This window comes from Emys orbicularis, chromosome 1 (genome assembly GCF_028017835.1).
Source record: "Emys orbicularis isolate rEmyOrb1 chromosome 1, rEmyOrb1.hap1, whole genome shotgun sequence".
In the NCBI taxonomy this organism is placed as follows: domain Eukaryota; kingdom Metazoa; phylum Chordata; order Testudines; family Emydidae; genus Emys; species Emys orbicularis.
Genome location: NC_088683.1, coordinates 127967878 through 127986249, shown reverse-complemented (window position 1 = coordinate 127986249; position 18372 = coordinate 127967878). Strand labels below are relative to the sequence as shown.

General features: G+C 40.8%; 1 protein-coding gene across 1 annotated transcript in view; it reads left to right on the top strand.

Moving 5' to 3' along the window:
• The window catches only part of LMNTD1 (lamin tail domain containing 1), a 318801-nt gene that overhangs the window by 121847 nt on the left and 178582 nt on the right, over positions 1–18372 (top strand). The window contains exon 7 of the mRNA XM_065423769.1: positions 656–781. Coding sequence (XP_065279841.1) covers positions 656–781 — 126 coding nt within the window. The remainder of the gene's footprint in view (positions 1–655; positions 782–18372) is intronic.

Here is an 18372-nt window from a genome sequence, read left to right as displayed (position 1 = left end):
TCTGGTCTTTCCATTCACGGGGGCTGTTGTTACAAAGCGTGTCTCACACACACTGCACTGTCGCAGGAAGACTTTACACTTTTATTGATTTTCTTAATCTAAGTAATTGAGACTGGAGTACATGGTTGCTCTTTGTGCATGGGAGAACATGGAAAAACCCCCATAATAATTCATACCTAGTATGTTGCATTAATAATTGTGTAGCTCACCAAGATGCCCAAATCCCATGTTTATGGGAAAACACATTAGGAAAAAAAGCAGTAAAGGCTAAACAAATATATGAATAAAAATCCCATGGCTTATGCATGCAATTATAAGATCTGTGAAGTTAATTAAGTTGCTGAAAGAATGAATTTCTGGTAAAATGCAGTGCAATGTAAAAGTAGATTAAAACAAACTGAAGTATATCTAGTTTGCTCCTTAGATACTTTCCAGACTTATTTTTTAATGAGTCTTTAGATTAATATTAATATAAAGTACTTTTATTGGGGGGAGCAAGAGAAACTGGGACAACTTCAAATCTTCCATCATGCTGTGTGTAAGAAATTTTGCTGATCACAGCGTGGTTCATTGTCTAATCGACTTTGGCATTTGATTCCTGTTTTAATAATCATGTAAGTTGCTTTGTCTAACAAGTCCCTGTGTTCTTTCTCAGTTTCTGGAGTTACAAATGAGGTTACACACTGATCGAGTCATGCTGGGGAAAATGCAAGAGGAGAACCAGTGCCTGAATCAGCGAGTTGATATGCTGACAGTTGAAGTTACGGCATTACAGAAGAAGGTGAGATCAATATAAATATAATAGAGGTGCTATGGATTTTTGAAAACTGGAAGTGGGTTAAACCACTGCTCAGTTGTTATATCTCAGTGGCTTTGTATGGACATGTTTTCTTCTGCACACCACTGAGTATAGTTTACTGTGTGGCTAACATCATAATGCTATTTATTTGAATGCATTCTGAAAAGTTATCTTAGCGTTCTCAGTCATACATGTTTTTGGAAAGCATTCAACTGCAATTTGTTCATAAATTTCTTTGATTGCTGAACCATCAAATAATCCAAAAGGGGAGACTGAATTTTTTTGTAAAATAAGGGCTGATACAATTTTAATTTTCTTTTTTAAAGTAGAATAGTGTGTAAATATTTAAAATACAAGTGGCACTTGGCTTCACATAGCTAGGGAAAAATTGCTTTTATTACTGTAAACAATAAAACACATTCCACCCCTGTGGAATTACTGATTCACCAAATTATGTTCTGGTAGATTTGACACAATAATAATGAAAAAATTGTTTGTTACACTATAAACCTACGCAAACAGTGTTGCTAAATTCTCATGAAGTGCTCTTTGTTCCTAATGATAATGACACTCCAGCCCCTGAAAACAAATGAGAGCTGGAAGATTTTTCAAGCTTGTTTGTATTATATTATGTAGCAACATTTGCCAACAGATCTGAATATTTTAAGTGAATTGACTGCACTATAAAGGTGCCTTGAGAATCAATTCCTTTCTTTGTCCTCACAATGGTAACAAAATAGGCAGAGGACTTGCAAAGTTTAGCTATACTGCCAATGAACCTTAATCCTGAGCCTGAGGATGAGAGGATAATTTCGTCTCTGTCCCCTATTCAGTCTTTGGCCTTTCTATGGAGATATCAGTTAGAGCCAGTTGTGAAGGGCTGTGGTTTGGACAGCTGTCCTCTATAACCACGACTGTCAGCATCACAAGCCCTCATCCTCTCAGTCCCCACTCTGAGTTCAGTGTTGGTGGAGGAATGAATTTGTCCCTGAGTCAGTATTCATTCCAAGCTGCAGTGGGATAGTATGGAGCATTGAACTGTTGGAGAAAGTGTATTTTGGATGAGATGGAAAACTGAAGTCCTGATCCCTTGTGGTCTTTAAATATGTTGATGTTTGTACAAGACTTTGGATATTAATCCCAGTGTCCTGAGCCAGTTGTGATGAGAGCCATTACACTCCACCTACCTACATTTATTCTACAGTTTTAATTAGCTACTGTATTCTTCCTCAGTTGTATTCCTAAACTTTTAGTGCTGTTAAACAACTGCTGCATTTTGCCCCAGTTATGGCTGTATTATAGTGGTGGGTGAAGTGAGTCCTGTTTATGAAGTGTGTAAAGCATTTTAGGACCTTTTTAGATAAAAGGTGCTTATAAGCAGTTAGAGTTATCATGCTGCTCAAATCACAGAGGAGACACACATTGGATGTGGTCCAAAATTACTTCCATCCAGGGGTTCATTTTTATTTACTCAAATAACAATGTAACATAAACCTCAAAGTAAGCTGTCTCTTGAGCTTGGCTATTCCATGTAGGCTTTTTCTCCTCCAGGACCTCTTTGTCTTTGCTCTAGTCCCTTCCACCTCCTAGAGGCACTCAAGTTTTCTTTTACACCTGGGCTGGAGTAAATAGACCAGCTCATAGGACATCAGAGAGCTCTGCATATCTATGGATCGTTCTAACACCTGACAAGACGACTTTGCAAAAGAGTCTTCCATTTCTGTGCAGGGCCCTAGAAACTTCCATACTGTTACAGAGCTATGTCTATATATAACATATTCAAAATATTAACAAGTTTAGTTTTTTATTTGTGTCATGTATCCATTTATAATGTATATCCAGCCAAAATTAATAGCCAGATTTTTGAGAGAGCTCAGCGCCCAATAGAGCTTGTTTGAAAATCTAGCTGTAAATGTCACAGTGGAAGATGTGGGTACTGTTATCTTGGGAAAATCTGGCCCCACACAATCAAGGATAGTCCCTCCATGACATAATGAGCTTGTCACTATTGCTCAATGCTGTGCTAAAGGACTTAGTCAGAAACTAGAGATCTGGCTTCTGTTCCCACCTTTCCCATACACTTCCTATGTGACAATAGACAAAATAGTGCATTTCTGTTTCCCTGTCAGTAAAATAGTGATAATATCTAACTTGTAAGTTGTGTCTAGATAAGCATAAAATTAGTATTGTAAAAACATGGTAGTTAAAACATATTAATGAGCATGTTTTAAAAATACACTGTGTATCCTAGTCTAGATAAATGTGTTACATTACTGAGGACTTAATTTTTTGGTTTGATCAGAAGACACATATAAATGAAAAGTATTATTTCAGTCCCACTGAACTGAACTGTTTTTCCCAATTGCTGAATGAAGTATAATTTAGGGCTTCCGTTCCAAAACTAATGTTGTATTCTTATTTGTACTGGTTTTTTTTAGGATAGAGCAGAGATATAGAAGCTAATTTTTAAACATTTATTATACATTCATTTTAGCACCAATGTACATCTGGCAAACCAATACAGTCCAATTTAAAATGACAAAAAGGCTGCTAGAGAATTCTCAGAAGCTTAATACATCTGTGCTTTTAAAAACGTGCTCTGTGATAAAGCTATTATACATGCTGGGTACAAACCAACAACGTCCTCCTCCCCCACTAACTATTCTCACTATAAATATCAAGCCTGCAAAATCCATCTCACTGAGATTTGTGTATTGCTTTGTTTCCAAGAATAGTCTTATAGTAAGGGTGTCAGCTGTTCTGTCTCCAGTTTGCACTCAGACTCCATTAGAAATCATACACTGGATGCCCATCAAGCTTGAGGTCCCTGTGCTTACTGCATAGCTCGGAAATGAGACTTCTGATACTGTACTTGAATGCTACTGATAAAATACTTAACTATTTCAGATAGCTTGCTCCTCAGTCCTTCACTATACTCTGAAATGCTTTCCAGTGTGTCATTGTGGAATGCACATGCACTTCCAAAGTTCCTAGCAACAGTCAAAAGCAATCCGAGGCAGCTGTCCAAAGAGAATAGCATCTTTTTAGAAAGCTAGATTTCTTACTCCAAGGCAGATGCGGAGACCATTGCAAAGCAAGTGGACAAAGACCTTATTTCCATTGCTTTTCTGTGAATAGTGTCCAGTGAAGGGAAAGAATATTAAAGAAATTGTGAGATGGCGAGCAATCTTGTGTGTGCATCCTTTCAGATAAGGACAGCACCAGCTGTTTTTATTGTCAGAAAACCTTTTATCCTATAAGAATTGTCTCTTGCAGCCTGACCACACTACTTTTTTGATTCAGGAGCCATCAGATGTTTAAATCAGAAGGGCACTCCTTCACTTTCTGTATAATGAAGCACTCACCATTTACTCTGGGTGTTGTCTACGGCTTACCAGTCTGTTAGAACTGGGGATCTGCACGGGCAATTTTATAATGAAGAAAGGAAGGTTACTCCGCAGTAACTGGAGTTCTCTTGATCTATTGTGTAGGTCTACACGGCTTGTCCTTCCTTTTCAGCTTCTTTGAGGTTAAGTTAGCTGAAGTATAGAAGAATGGAAGATGATCAGAAGGCATGTTCCTGTTACTACTGCATCTTGAAGTGGTAGAGCCATGTTTCGTATGCATATCGCTTCTCTGCGACAGTCATACTGCTATTGAGCTATTCTGTTAACCACAGCATGTTAAGAAAATATTTAGAAGCCATTTCATGAGAGAGGAAAGCTAAGTAACATTCCTAAGATCTCTTTACACTCAGACACTCAGGGCAAGAGGGACTATACCATTCAATGGGAGCCTTCCTGTGTACTTGAAGGAATGGTATTCCCAGCTTTTTTCCTTCCAGTGCTTTCTTTTAGACATGCCAGAAGAAAAGAGTGGCAAGAAACCCCATTCTGTGCCATGCAAATTCCTTTCCCCTTATGATCCCAGAGGATTAAAGGGAGGAAAAAGCACGTGATTGTCATTTTGGATGTGATCCCAAGGCCACTGAAGTCAGTAAGAGTGTTTTCTTTGACTTTGGGGTTTGGATCAGGCCCTTTGAAGAGCATCAATCTGTCACACACTTGGGTCCATTTTAGCAGATAGGTGACACAATTTAAGGAAAGAAAGCTGGACAAGAGAGACCCCACCGGGTTAAAGGTTGTGGACAAAGGCTAACCCAGAGTGCATGTAAACTAAATCAAAGGAGATTATTGTGGAGCATATGATTTGTGGTGACTAAGGAGTGGTTGTGCGGTCCTAGTGTTTTAATTCAGTGGATGTTCTGAGTATTCTCCAGTGAGCAGAGGGTAGTGAAAGGTTATAGCAGGTACGAGTGATCTTTGGATGACCAGGGTTGGGTCCTTAATAAGTAAAAATGGGGTTTGCCTGGACTCTGTCAAAGGCTAAATCCTCTGTATATTTTTTGCTACCTTTTGGTTTGTGGTTAAGACAGTCTAACCTTGTGCTTCGGATTGTGGAAATGTTTTTTTTTTTATTTATTTATTTTTTACATTGGAAATATGAGAGAAGTCTATCTATAGATAGGTTGATTAAAAGAACCATGAAGTATATTTTTCATTTTAATGTACATGTATCAAAACCTACATTGATTCTTTTTTCTTTTTTCTTATTTGTTGAAAAAGAAAAAAAAACTTTGGCAGAAATCATTTTAATTTACAAACCAATATGTACAAAAGGATTACAAACAGCAAAATAACAACTACAGAGGAAAACGTATTTATCAATATATTCAACGTGAAATGATCAAATATATTTAGACAATATTCTTCTGTCTCCTGTGGAGAAAAGTTTCAAGCTGCCATGTTAATACAGTGTGTAATGTAGTGTAGCAGTATCTTTTGTGGACAAATTTGTTGCTATGCTCTGATATCACAGTGAATGTGATGTCACAGTAAGATCAGATCACTTGATATAGGTTGCACTTTCAAATTAAATGTAGACATTTCAAAGGCAATAAACTCCTGTAGACCTTGATTCATGTAGAGAGAAATCGTTGGCTCATCAGAATGGATAACCTCCAGTCAGTAAGTGTTGCCTTTGTAGAAGATATGGTAAAAGCAGAAAATGTACATTCCTAATAACAGCCTAAAGCTTTTTAAGGTTGTGCGTTTTCTGTACAACTTAATTTATGTATTGAAATAATAGCTCTTCTATTCTTAGCTGGGGAGAAGTTTTTAGGGAGGGGGTTCCACCCCTTGTCTAGGGATTGGGCAGGAAATCTGTCAGTCTGACCTTCATGCAGTAGTGTTTTTTACTTGCTAGAAACCAGGAAATACATGACCAGTCTTTATGTTGGTATCTTATTACTCTTACTGACCAGAACAAGGAAGTACAGAGGCATGTGAGAATTAAATGGGGAAAGAATCATTTTATTTATTTCTTTAAAACTCGCTAATCAGTTTGGATTCAGGTCTGATTTTGAGTTTGGACTGGTTCCCATCATATCTGAGCTGGCTTGCCCATCCCTGGGAAAGTATTAAGCTTAAAAAAAAATTCTGGTGTTCAAAACTTTTCTGGGTGTAGCTGATAGATTTTAAGGTTCGAACTCTTAGATTTGTGATTTCTCATGTAAAGTTGAAAAGTCCTTAAATTATGAACTGTTCTTGTAAGATTCTTACCTTTTACATTTCTTCACTGCATTAACATGACATTGACATGACTTGTGCTAATATATATAAACACTGTATATAGAAAATGCACCTACCATTGCATGTAGCTACATATATCAAACAAACAAACAAACAAACAGCCATGGATACATAAAGATAAAGCGAAAGTTCAAACCAAACATTCAGTATTTATTCAATATTATATCTGTCTTTCCTTTCCATTTCATTTTTATCCGTCTTATCTATCAATCACATATATATAAAATGTGTGTGTGTATATATATAATATTTTATTGCTTTACATCTGTATCCCCTTGTCCAGAAACTTCCCTTATACATTAGGAAAACCAGCGATTTCCTCGGGGAGAGAGAGAGAACTGAAGATCTAAATAACCATTACAACTTTGAGCGCACCCTTTTAAGCATCAGTCCTACAAGCTGCTTCATGCAGGTGGACTCCTGCTGGCTAAGCCATTGAGGTGCCCTGCTGAAGGCGTCAGAACTCCATGCAAATGTAAGGGTCTGCCAGCATGAGGCAGGATTGGGGCATTAGTTATTTTTAATGCTACTTCTCTTTATACCAAAGTCTTTCATGAAGATAGCCTTTGTGCATTAACTTGTTTTTAACAAAAGGGCTATAAAATAGCCGAATACAAAGTGATAAGTAACAGTCAGCATGGATTTGTCAAGAACAAATCGTGTCAAAGCAACCTGATAGCTTTCTTTGACAGGGTAACAAGCCTTGTGGATAGGGAGGAAGCAGTAGACGTGGTATATCTTGACTTTAGTAAAGCTTTTGATACTGTCTCACATGATCGTCTCATAAACAAACTAGGGAAATGCAACCTAGATGGAGCTACTATAAGGTGGGTGCAAAACTGGTTGGAAAACCGTTCCCAGAGAGTAATCATCAGTGGTTCACAGTCAAGCTGGAAGGGCATAACGAGTGGGGTCCTGCAGGGATCAATTCTGGGACCAGTTCTGTTCAATATGTTCATCAATGACTTAGATAATGGCATAGAGAGTACAGTTATAAAGTTTGTGGATGATACCAAGCTGGGAGTGGTTGCAAGTGCTTTGGAGGACAGGATTATAATTCAAAATGATCAGGACAAACTGGAGAAATGGTCTGAAATAAATAGGATGAAATTCACTAAGGACAATTGCAAAGTATTCCACTTAGGAACAATCAAAATGGGAACTGACTATCGAGGAAGGAGTACTGCGGAAAGGGATCTGGGGGTCATAGTGGACCACAAGCTAAATAGGAGTCAACAGTGTAACACTATTGCAAAAAAAGCAAACATCATTAGCAGGAGTGTTGTAAGCAAGATACAAGAAGTAATTCTTCCACTCTACTCCGCACTGATTAGGCCTCAACTGGAGTATTGTGTCCAGTTCTGGGTGCCACATTTCAGGAAGGATGTGGACAAATTGGAGAAAGTCCAGAGAAGAGCAACAAAAATGATTAACGGTTTAGAAAACATGACCTATGAGGGAAGATTGAAAAAACTGGGTTTGTTTAGTCTGGAAAAGAGAAGACTGAGAAGGGGACACGATAACAGTTTTCAAGTACATAAAAGGTTGTTACAAGGAGGAGGGAGAAAAATTGTTCTTAACCTCTGAGAATAGGACAAGAAGCAATGGGCTTAAATTGCAGCAAGGGAGGTTTAGGTTGGACATTAGGAAAAACTTCCTAACTGTCAGGGTGGTTAAACACTGGAATAAATTGCCTAGGGAGGTTGTGGAATCTCCATCATTGGGGATTTTTAAGAGCAGGTTGGACAAACACCTGTCAGGGATGGCCTAGAGAATACTTAGTCCTGCCATGAGTGCAGGGGACTGGACAAGATGACCACTTGAGGTCCCTTCCAGTCCTATGATTCTATGAAACATGGTCACCAGTTTAGCTCATCTTATTTGTACCTGTAACCACTTCACATTCAATGGGAAATGGCAAGAGAGAATCTGCAGTTGCAAGGTACAGCTATGGGAACTCCTGACCCTGTCCTGCGTGAACACTTTCCTGGATGTAATATGACTTCCAAATATAAACTGTTAGTATGTAGGAAATACAATAATACTTTCCTTATGTGGACTAACTTCCCAGAGGTAATTGATGAATTCATGTTATTTATCAACAACATAGGCCTTCCCATCAAATGCACTTGCAGTGATGCTGCATCTTTCTCCCTTTCCAGGACGTACTGTTATATATTCATAGCAAAAAATAAAAACAGATCTGTATAGCAAAGCAACAGATGCTCTCTTGTACCTTAACTAGACTGCATCCCATTTCTGCCACGCCAAATATAGTATCATTTATAGCTAGCCTTGAACAATTGGACACATCTGCAGCAGTAAGAAAACCTGCAACATAAAACTACAAGTAACTGTCAAAACAAATGAAATGCAGAAAGTTCACACTACGTGTCGTGAGATGACAAATCCTGTCATGGTTAGAACTGAACAGAAGAGCACCCATCACAGAGAAAAAATATTGTGATTGAATTTTGTTGTGGATTTTTATCCCATAGCTAAATACATAAAAGTAGCCAAAGAAACCTAGCCTCCAGTTTCTAATTCAGATAAGTTACAAAAGGCCATATCAAAATACCCACTGATTTACTATCAATTCTCATTTTATACCACCCCTAGAATACTGTGATCTGCAGGTACAGTGCAGCTGTTGGTTCTCAGATGACCACTTGTCAGAGCTAAAGACAAGGCATTCTCAGTGAACAATGTCATGCTGTTTAACTAAATAGGACGAACCTCCTCATTATTTGGAATGCTGCCCCTCCACCCCACATACTCCACACATGTGTATCTACAACTCCTAAGGGTGAGGAGCAGAACACCCTGTAGGCCAACCACGGAAAGTGTTGAAGCTGAAAAAAAACTCGGTTGCTTAAATCCTATGGTGACGGACATAAATAAAATGTATGTAGAGAATGATAGAATCTCTCCTAGGTACTAGAAATTCCTTACTTGTTAGATGAGAATTAAAACCTAAAATTGTGATCACAATAGTGATTTTTCCCTCTCTTGATGTCTCATCTTACACACCTGTGCAGACTACCTAGGTCACTGGTCACAGCGGAGGGTGAGAGAAGGCACCGCAGGTGGGCGGACAGGGAATGGGTGTAGTCTTGAGTCCCACTCTCTACACTGAACAGCTCAACCTGAGCTGGCATAGACTGAAAATAATTTGTTTTTGACCAAGGGTAGTAGCAGGTTACTCCCCCATCTTTCCTCCCTCCAGAGCAGGAGGAGCAAGGGAATGAGTTTGTGGTCCTACCTCTTTCAATAAGAAGCTAATAAAAGACACGGAATAGCTGTTCAGCAATGTTACTGAGGCAAACTACTGGAATTATCAAGAAACAATTAGAAATATCCTTGAAAGAACTCAAGTACTATGATAATTTGTGGCTCTGAGTCACAGTTTGTTCCTGGTTCTGCTTCTGGAATGGTACAGTTACAAGCTGCCCTTTATGCAGGATATCAGCATCTTTTCTTTTCTGAGGGAGGCTGGGCAATGAAATATCTGTGTCAGCCTGACATTGTTGAGCCTTAAGTGAGCCAATAAAGTACAGATAAAACATGAGTTTTCATCTGTCTTTTTGAGCAGAGGTATTAATAGACCAAGGAGCCTGTAATTTCATCTGTGCTTCTCTACCCCTCTCTTCTGTTTCAAGATGATATCTTATATTTCCCACCCTTCCACTTCCTGATTGATGTTGCAGGAACCCTCTGTGTTGCTGCTGGGTGTTGGAGAGCTTTATTCTCGGAATGAATGACTGCTCCCTGGTGAACCTCTTGTTTGGCCATATGTTGACATCCAGACTATTTCTGACAGCTATTGCAGCAGGCTATTGCAGCTACCCAGTGCTACTGGCTTCCCCTGCCCTCCCCTTTTATAGTCTAATAAAGCAAGTTTTAGGAAATGTCAAAAAGCATGATTATTAGAGCTGGTGGGAATTTTTAAAATGAAAAGGGTTTTTTTGTTAAAAAATAGGAGTTTGTCAAAATGAAATTTGTCATTAAAATGTTTTGGTTTTGATTAACATATTTTGCTTTTCATAGAGAAAAGAGAATTTCTTAGCCACCAAAACCTAAGACCAACACATTTAAAGTTTCCAGTTTTCAGATTTAAAAACTTGACATTTTTGTAGAAAAGAAATCTCTCAGCCACCTCTAATGACAATAATGTTTATCTGACCTCCTTTTTGTGTATGGAATCATTCTCCATGACACAGCCCATGTTCTCCTCTCTTATGGAGAAACCATGTTCTCCTCTCTTATGGAGAAACCAGTAGCAAGGGGGAAACCTATTTGAGGACCTATAAGCTTAACTCAGGCGATTCCAATCAAGTTACCAACACTGATAAAATACATTAAAATGATAGCCCGCACACTCTGATTCCCAGTGCTGTCTAATAGCAGAGCTGATTCTTGCAGTCCTACTTTGCTTCACCCAGGGGGATCCCAGCAAGAGGACTCCGTGGGACTCCATCCATGCATAGCTAGCAGTTCTCTTTGAGAGCGACAACAGCACCATTAGCTGAATGAAGATACTTGAGACCATGACACATTCTTTTTGAGGAATCCACGTACAGTGGTCGTCTGATGGTTTTTAAGATAATTCTGGTCATCACACGATAATGGTGAAGCTCCCTCTCACCTCGTGGGCAAATCACTGATGAACCAGAGGTGCTTCCAGTGAGAGACGTTTTACTTGAAAGAGAAGGGCCTCAATGGAATCAGAACTGTGCTAGCTACAAAAATCCTTTTATAGAGCTCAATCCTGCAAACGGCTGAGCACTCTAGCCTGATCCACAGACACACTTAAACACTGGCATAAATTTAAGTACATGATCAATCCCATTGACATCAGCGAGACTCCTCATGTGCATAGCTTTATACACATTCTTATGTGTTTTGCTGCATTGGGCCAGAGTGCTTAGCACCCTGCAGGATGAAGCCCACAGGACCTGATCCACCTTTACACATGTTGAGTAGAGGGGAAGCTTTGCAGTCTTTACTACAGTCGATACCACCAGGCACCTTCTGTAATTGAAAGAAATAAATCTGTCTACTATATATTTACTCAAGGGAACTATTCCATCTCTTGAGTTGGTTATTCATTTAAAAACAATATAAATATGGTTTTTTTTTAAAGGCTGTGGAAGGAAACCTTGAGATGTGTTTATCCAAGAGAGGCCTTCTGTGATGTTATAAATGTGTACGATGTCTTAAAGAGCCTGAAAACATACTTTACTTGTCTTTAGGTTAAATATCCAGTTTATAATTACAGGCTTCCTTGAAAGATTTTAAAAAAATGAAGTTTAAAATTAGAACTTTTTTTGGCATCTGCATTGCCTGTAAACAGATACAGCCGGCTTTCACAATAAAACACAGGAGGAAATGAGGGCATCCAGTGCAAGCAAAGCAAGCCAGTGCCATGACAGCCTTCTCCAAGGAGGAAATTATTTTCATGCATGAGCAAATGCCTATAAACATGGTAGGGATAAATTTAGCGTAAATGTTGTATCATTCAACCAAAAGTATTAAAACTCTGGGGGCGTTGGCGTGGTCTAGTGGGGAGGGCACGGGACTGGTCTGGCAGCATTAAAAGTGTGTTTTATTCCCAGCTCTGTCATTGACCTTGAACAAATCACTTAACTACTCTGTGTTTCTGTTTCCTCTCCTACTCTTTGTCTGCTTAGACTAGAAGCTCTCCTGAAGGGAGACTGTTTCTTAATATGTGACTGTATAGAGCGTACCACAGTAGGCCTGATCTCAGTTTTGGCCTCTAGGCAGTAATAATAAAAATAAATAAAATAATAAAACTTAATATTTGAGAAGGCTGACCAGATATGCAGGATATGTTTCCCCCTTCCCCCCCCTTGGATCTTTTCTGGTAAATAGTTGCTTCAGTTCTTGAGCTCACTATGTCTACACTACACACCATGTCTACATTACAGACCTTTTAGTGGCACAGCTGTATCGCTGCAGCTGTGCCGCTGTAAGGCCTCCTGTGTACAGGGCCAGCTCCAGGTTTTTTGCCCCCCCAAGCAGCAGCAGCAACAACAACAACAAAGCCGGAATGCCGCCCCTTGAAAAGTGCCGCCCCAAGCACATGCTTGGGATGCTGGTGCCTAGAGCCAGCCCTGCCTGTGTAGCTGCTCTATGCCGGCGGCAGAGAGCTCTCTCGCTGGTATAATTAAACCACCCCCAACAAGCGGTGTCAGCCAGCTGACACAGCACTGTGCACACCAGCGCTTTGGTCGATGAAACTTTTGTCGGTCAGAGAGGTGTGTTTTTCACCAAGAAAAGTGCTAGTGTAGACATAGCCTCAGAAAGGTATTTACCCCCCATAGTTCTGCATCTAGTGGTGTAAATTTTCCATAACAAAGAGAGTCTGTAAGGCTCCAAATAAGGCAGCACAAAACTCTTTTTCCTGGTGGAGAATGGGAAAAGATCTCTGGTTGGTTCATAAAAAGTTCCTCCAGTAGTGCCTGCATATAAAGCATGTGACTTATCACAATATTGTAGAATCTCTACCCCCAATCCTGCAAACACTTAATGCATGTGCTTCACTTTAAGTGCTTGACTAGTTTCCCTGAAATCAGCTTGAAGTGAGACACCTGCATAAGTGTTTGCAGGATCAAGATCCGTGCTGATTATCTTTTCTGTGGGTGAGTATGATGCCTTTAATGAGATGGAACTGTGTTATTCCACCTGGTGGGAGGGCCTAACCCTTAGGTCTGCCCAATTGTGGAGGAAGGTGCACTTACTGTACAGTAGCTGTGGAGTACGCCCAAGTCAGTGTAGAGAACTGGCGGTACTCCACCTATGGAAGCTCATCCTTTCAACTTGTCAGGGTGGTAGAAACTCCACAAGATGATTAGAGTCTGTAGGCCAAACTAACCCAGAAGTTGTTGTGCTTGAGATATTACCAAAGTAGTGAGCATGAGGCCCAGGAAGGAAATGGACACTTCTGTGTCCAAAAAGTTTTATATGTGTAAGCCCTGGATTTTCTTAGTTGATCCATCACCTTCTTGATTGTCACCATGCCATGAGAGGTACATTTTGTGAAAGTGTGTCATTGTGTGAATGTTACCTCTTCAGTCTTTTTCTTACACCCACACAGCTTGTATCATCTGTGACGAGAGCATGAATGTCCCCACAGCTCAGTGATCTTTGTGTTTACTGAAATACCAGTATAGTTCTGTGGCTGATGGTAAAGCACCTTGAGAATCAGATCATATTTTAGTCGCTGAAGCCTCACTTCGGGTTTGTTCAGAAGAGAGTTTGGTACTAGCTCTTGCATGAAGAAGCTAATAAAAGACATGGAATAGCTGCTCAGCAATGTTAGAGGCAAAATGCTAGAATAATCAAGAAACAATTAGAAATATCCCTGAGGGAACAGGAGTACTATGAAAGGACAAGATTCGATGAGACAAATGACCTTTACTTGTTTCCAACAAAATCTTATGTTCTATTTTTTCCCCCTTACTACTTATGGGGTTAGCAAATACAGCCATAAATCTGTATGTGTGAGACATTACGTAGATGAATACTCCAGTACCACAGTGCTAAAAGAAGGAATGTGAGGCTGTATTTGGATGGCCAAGCTGATAGAGTTGGGATCCCAAAGAATCTATTCTTTAATGGTGCATTTTTCAAAGGCAACCTATTGTTGGTAACTGCTCACAAGCATGGAATGATGGACCTAACCATCTTCCTAACATTTAATGCCCTGGCATGTGGTAGGGCGTTGTGGGAATGAAATGACAGGCCAGGACTGCTGCCTTCTAGCGGGACCTGTGAGTTCTTGTGACTCAGGGGCTGCTCCAGGCACCAGCGCAGCAAGCGCGTGCCTGGGGCGGCAAGCCGCGGGGCGCAGCGTGCCGGTCGCCGTGAGGGCGGCAGTCAGGCAGCCTTCGGGAGGTCCGCCGGTCCCGTGGCTTCGGCCGCAATTCGGGGGCGGGTACACCGAAGGCGCGGGACCGGCAGATCACCCGCAGAAACGGCGCCGAATCCGCGTGACCGAAGGCCGTCTGACTGCCGTGCTTGGGGTGACTGAAGAGAAATCAGGGTAAAGACAGGTGGGGGCATTTTTGGCTTTGTGTCAGTGATGTTCCCTTTTCCACATCTGTTGATTCCTGAAAGCCAAGTGAGCTGGCACAAGCACAGCAGAAAAAAACCCGACAGAGTCAAGTGAAAGGAATCTTAGTGACTAACGAACGCTTAGCATGGTCATTTTATTTAAAGTATTTTTCTCCCTCACTGCCCCCCCAGATAATATATCCAAATTAATGAGATTAACAGAAATAATAATAATAATAATTCATAATCAAGTAAAAAGACAGTACAAAAGCCAACATTTCCATTATGTGCAGGCTTTGCATCCTTTATAGTTTATGCCACTAATTAAATCTTCCTCCTACAATGTAAATTGGAAGATGGAGGCGATAGCTTTAACTGGAGTTCACCAAATATCAAACTGTTTTCCCTCGCTGTGAAACACAGCTTCACTTTCTCAGCAAGGAGTTTGTTGTACAGCTGATGTTGGCTCCTGTTTCATCACACCCTACTAGCTGAAGGCCAGGGTGTGGCTGGGCCCTCACTCATCTCTTCTCCAATCAGGACCTCAGCTGCTTTGACTCCTGGAGAAAAACCATGGCTGTCTTTGTACTAGAGAAACAGCCAGTTAACGTCAAAGGGTAGGTATCATGTTTTCCCTGTGAAACTGACTATGCTTATACCAACCTTAAGCCTCTGAGCATGCCCTGTGTAAACTAGTTCTGTATAAAAGAGGCAGTGTTGCCTACTGGATAGAGCATCAGATTGTACTCAATAGGTCTGGATTCTATTTCTGATTCTGCCAATGGTCTGCTGGGTGACCTCTGGCAAGTCACTTTACCGCCCTGTACCTCAGTTTCCCCATCTTTAAAATAGGGGATAATGATACTGATCTTCTTTGTAAAGCAATTGTGATCTACTGATGAAAAGCACCATATAAGAGCTAGGTATCGGTATTATTATTTATTATGTGTTTTCCGGACAGCGCACCTGCAGTTAAAAAATGCTAAGCTTTTTCTCCTGACTCCTGAGCGTTAATTAAGCATTACAGCTATGCCAAGGGACTAAGGAAGTAGAAAGTCCCCCATAAGAGCTGTTAATAGCTGTTGGTGTAGTGATTGACACTCTGGTTGAAATAGAAGGTGAGATATACCTCTCTACAGACAAGCAGAGTACAAAAATTCATAAGTTCTATTGTCTATGAGAGCTTCTTTTGCTAGGTAAGGTAATTGGATTTAAACATAATGTAGAGAGTTGAGTTGGATGACAAGGTGCTGACCAGAACTAACTCGCCAATGTAGACAAGGACAAGTCACAGGGAGTGCTGTGTTTATCAAAATCAACTCCCCACAATCATGTTTAAATAGGTTGAGGTTTCCCTGTGAACATATAGACTTGGCTTTGCTACTGATGTTACCATCAGTGCTTGGTAGGGTTTAAGGCATGGTTGTTTTTCCCCACTTGTCATACGTCATACAAAACGGTGGCACCAGAGGTTTCTATGTTATCTTATGCTGCTGCTACCAGTACTCAGATCGGTAGATAACTAAATAATCTATACTCCATGTCACTGTTTTGTTTTCTTTGTCTGTGTACCAGAGCTATAGTTTCTTTTGTAAGGGATTGAGCCAAACTTCACTGAAGTCAGTGGGAGCCTTTCCATTGTTTTCAGTGGACTTTGCATGAAGCCCTAAACCCAGATTTCATTAGTGTCTGCACAGAATGCTACCACTAGGCTCTAAAAGAGAAATGGTATTTTAATTAACTTATTTTGTAAATAATTTCAGTAAATGTAGGGTCAGTTGATTTCTCTGTTCCTTTGACTAGATATTGAAAGCTAAAGGAAGAGCCAGATTTTGAGTCAGCCATTTCTCTTGCATTTGCCACTGACTATCACAGATAAGTGCTAGCTTAAAAAGAAAAGTCCACAGTATCATCAACTGGACAGAATGAATTCCTGCAGGTCCGTGAATAAAAAGGAATAAGGCAAAATGTGAATTTTGAGCTCCTCTGCCTCCCTGAAATGAACTCTGACTACATCCCCGTAGGTATCTGTGCAAGTTTGTTAATTGGGTCTGCAAGCGCTTCACTTTTTATTCATTGGATTGTCTCTTACAGAAGTGCTTAGTAATGTATATGGGATTTACTCTTATACTTACTTCAGTGGATCTATGTTGGACCGTATGACAGGCTTTTAGTAGGGACCTCTCTTGTTTAACAATTGCTGGACAAGTAGGGATGGGCTAAAATGAAAACCTTTAATCCAAACACCCTTGAACTCAGGTGGGGAGAGGGACTGGGAGGACGTCTTGGAACTTGGACCAGGGTCTGAATTTTGTAGCTATACCCCTCCCTTAATCTCATGAGCAGCTGATTCATCCCATACTATTTGACTGCATTGTACCGCGGTTTGTGTGGTACAACAGTTGCTGTTTCTTATCTTTCCTAAAATAGACTTACAAAGCTGTGTAAGAAGAGAGAGCTCCACAATTGCCCTGGATGTGACATGTTTTAGATCTATCTATAGTACTGGAGTCATGACATTCCACTGGTCCTGTGGGAAGACAATATTTTTTACAGGATTTCAATGGTATTCAATGGGATTATCCCAGCAGGGCAAGAACTTTCCTGCAGGGCAGACGAAATGTAATTATATACTGTATATCTTCCTATGGATGTGCATGGATATGAGTCTATATGCATATGTGTATCTGTCTGCCTACCCACCCAGATAAAACAGCAACTCGGAGATGGACATTGATCCTTGCTGGATTGAACTATATTGGAAACTCTGAGCAACTTTTGCATTTGGTTACAGGCACCAGAGTAGTGAAGTTGCAGCAGCCCAGGCTTCGGCACGGGCTGTACAAGCCCACCCAGAACCTTTGGTAATTACTTGGGGAGTTAAGCTTGAGCTGAAACTCGGCTTCCTGCGGTATTGCTGCTCCAGTACCCGAGCTAGCTAGATCAAAGCTAGCTCCAGTATGTCTACACCAGCCGCAATCGCACCTTGTGATTGTAGTGCAGATGCATCCAAAACATTTGTGTTCAAGGGCCTAGTTTTGAGAGTGTTTGAGCTGAGCGACAGTTACAGATAGAGCCAAGCAAAGCTTAGAAGTTCTGCTTCCTCTGTGGCTTTCGATTCATTCAAAATCAAAGCAAAAGGGATATAGTCTGCAACTATAGAAATGGTTCACATTGAAACCTCTTGAACTGAATCCACCACATGGGATGGAAATTCTGCTGGGTGCTAGTGTGTTGTGCACTAACTGGCCCATGTGGTCCCAGCTGGTGTGCACTAAAAGTTTCCTAGTGGGCATGAATGTAAGCCCATTTCAAACAGTACTATGTTAACATGCACAAGGGAAATTTCAGTGCACACCAGCAGGTTCCACATGGGCCAGTTTGGATATGTCTATCTCCACTGCTGACTTGGGCTCATGGTGCTCGGGCTAAGGGGCTGTTTAATTGCTGTGTAGACTTCTCGGCTTGGGGTAGGGCCAAGGTTCTAGGACCCTGCGAGGTGGGAGGGTCCTAAAAACAGAAATCTGCACTGCAGTGAAACAGCCCCGCAACTCGATCCCTGGGAGCCCAAAGTCAGCTGGCATGGGCCAGCAGCAGGTTTTTATTCGCTGTGTAGCGATACCCTTAGTGCACAACACACTAGCAGTGAAACAGCCCCGCAACTCGATCCCTGGGAGCCCAAAGTCAGCTGGCATGGGCCAGCAGCAGGTTTGTATTTGCTGTGTAGTGATACCCTTAGTGCACAACACACTAGCACATGCTAGAATTGACACCCCGCTAGTGTGGACTAAGACACTGTGTAGACAAGTCCTTTGGCTTCTTTTATTTTTATCCCACCCTTGCTTA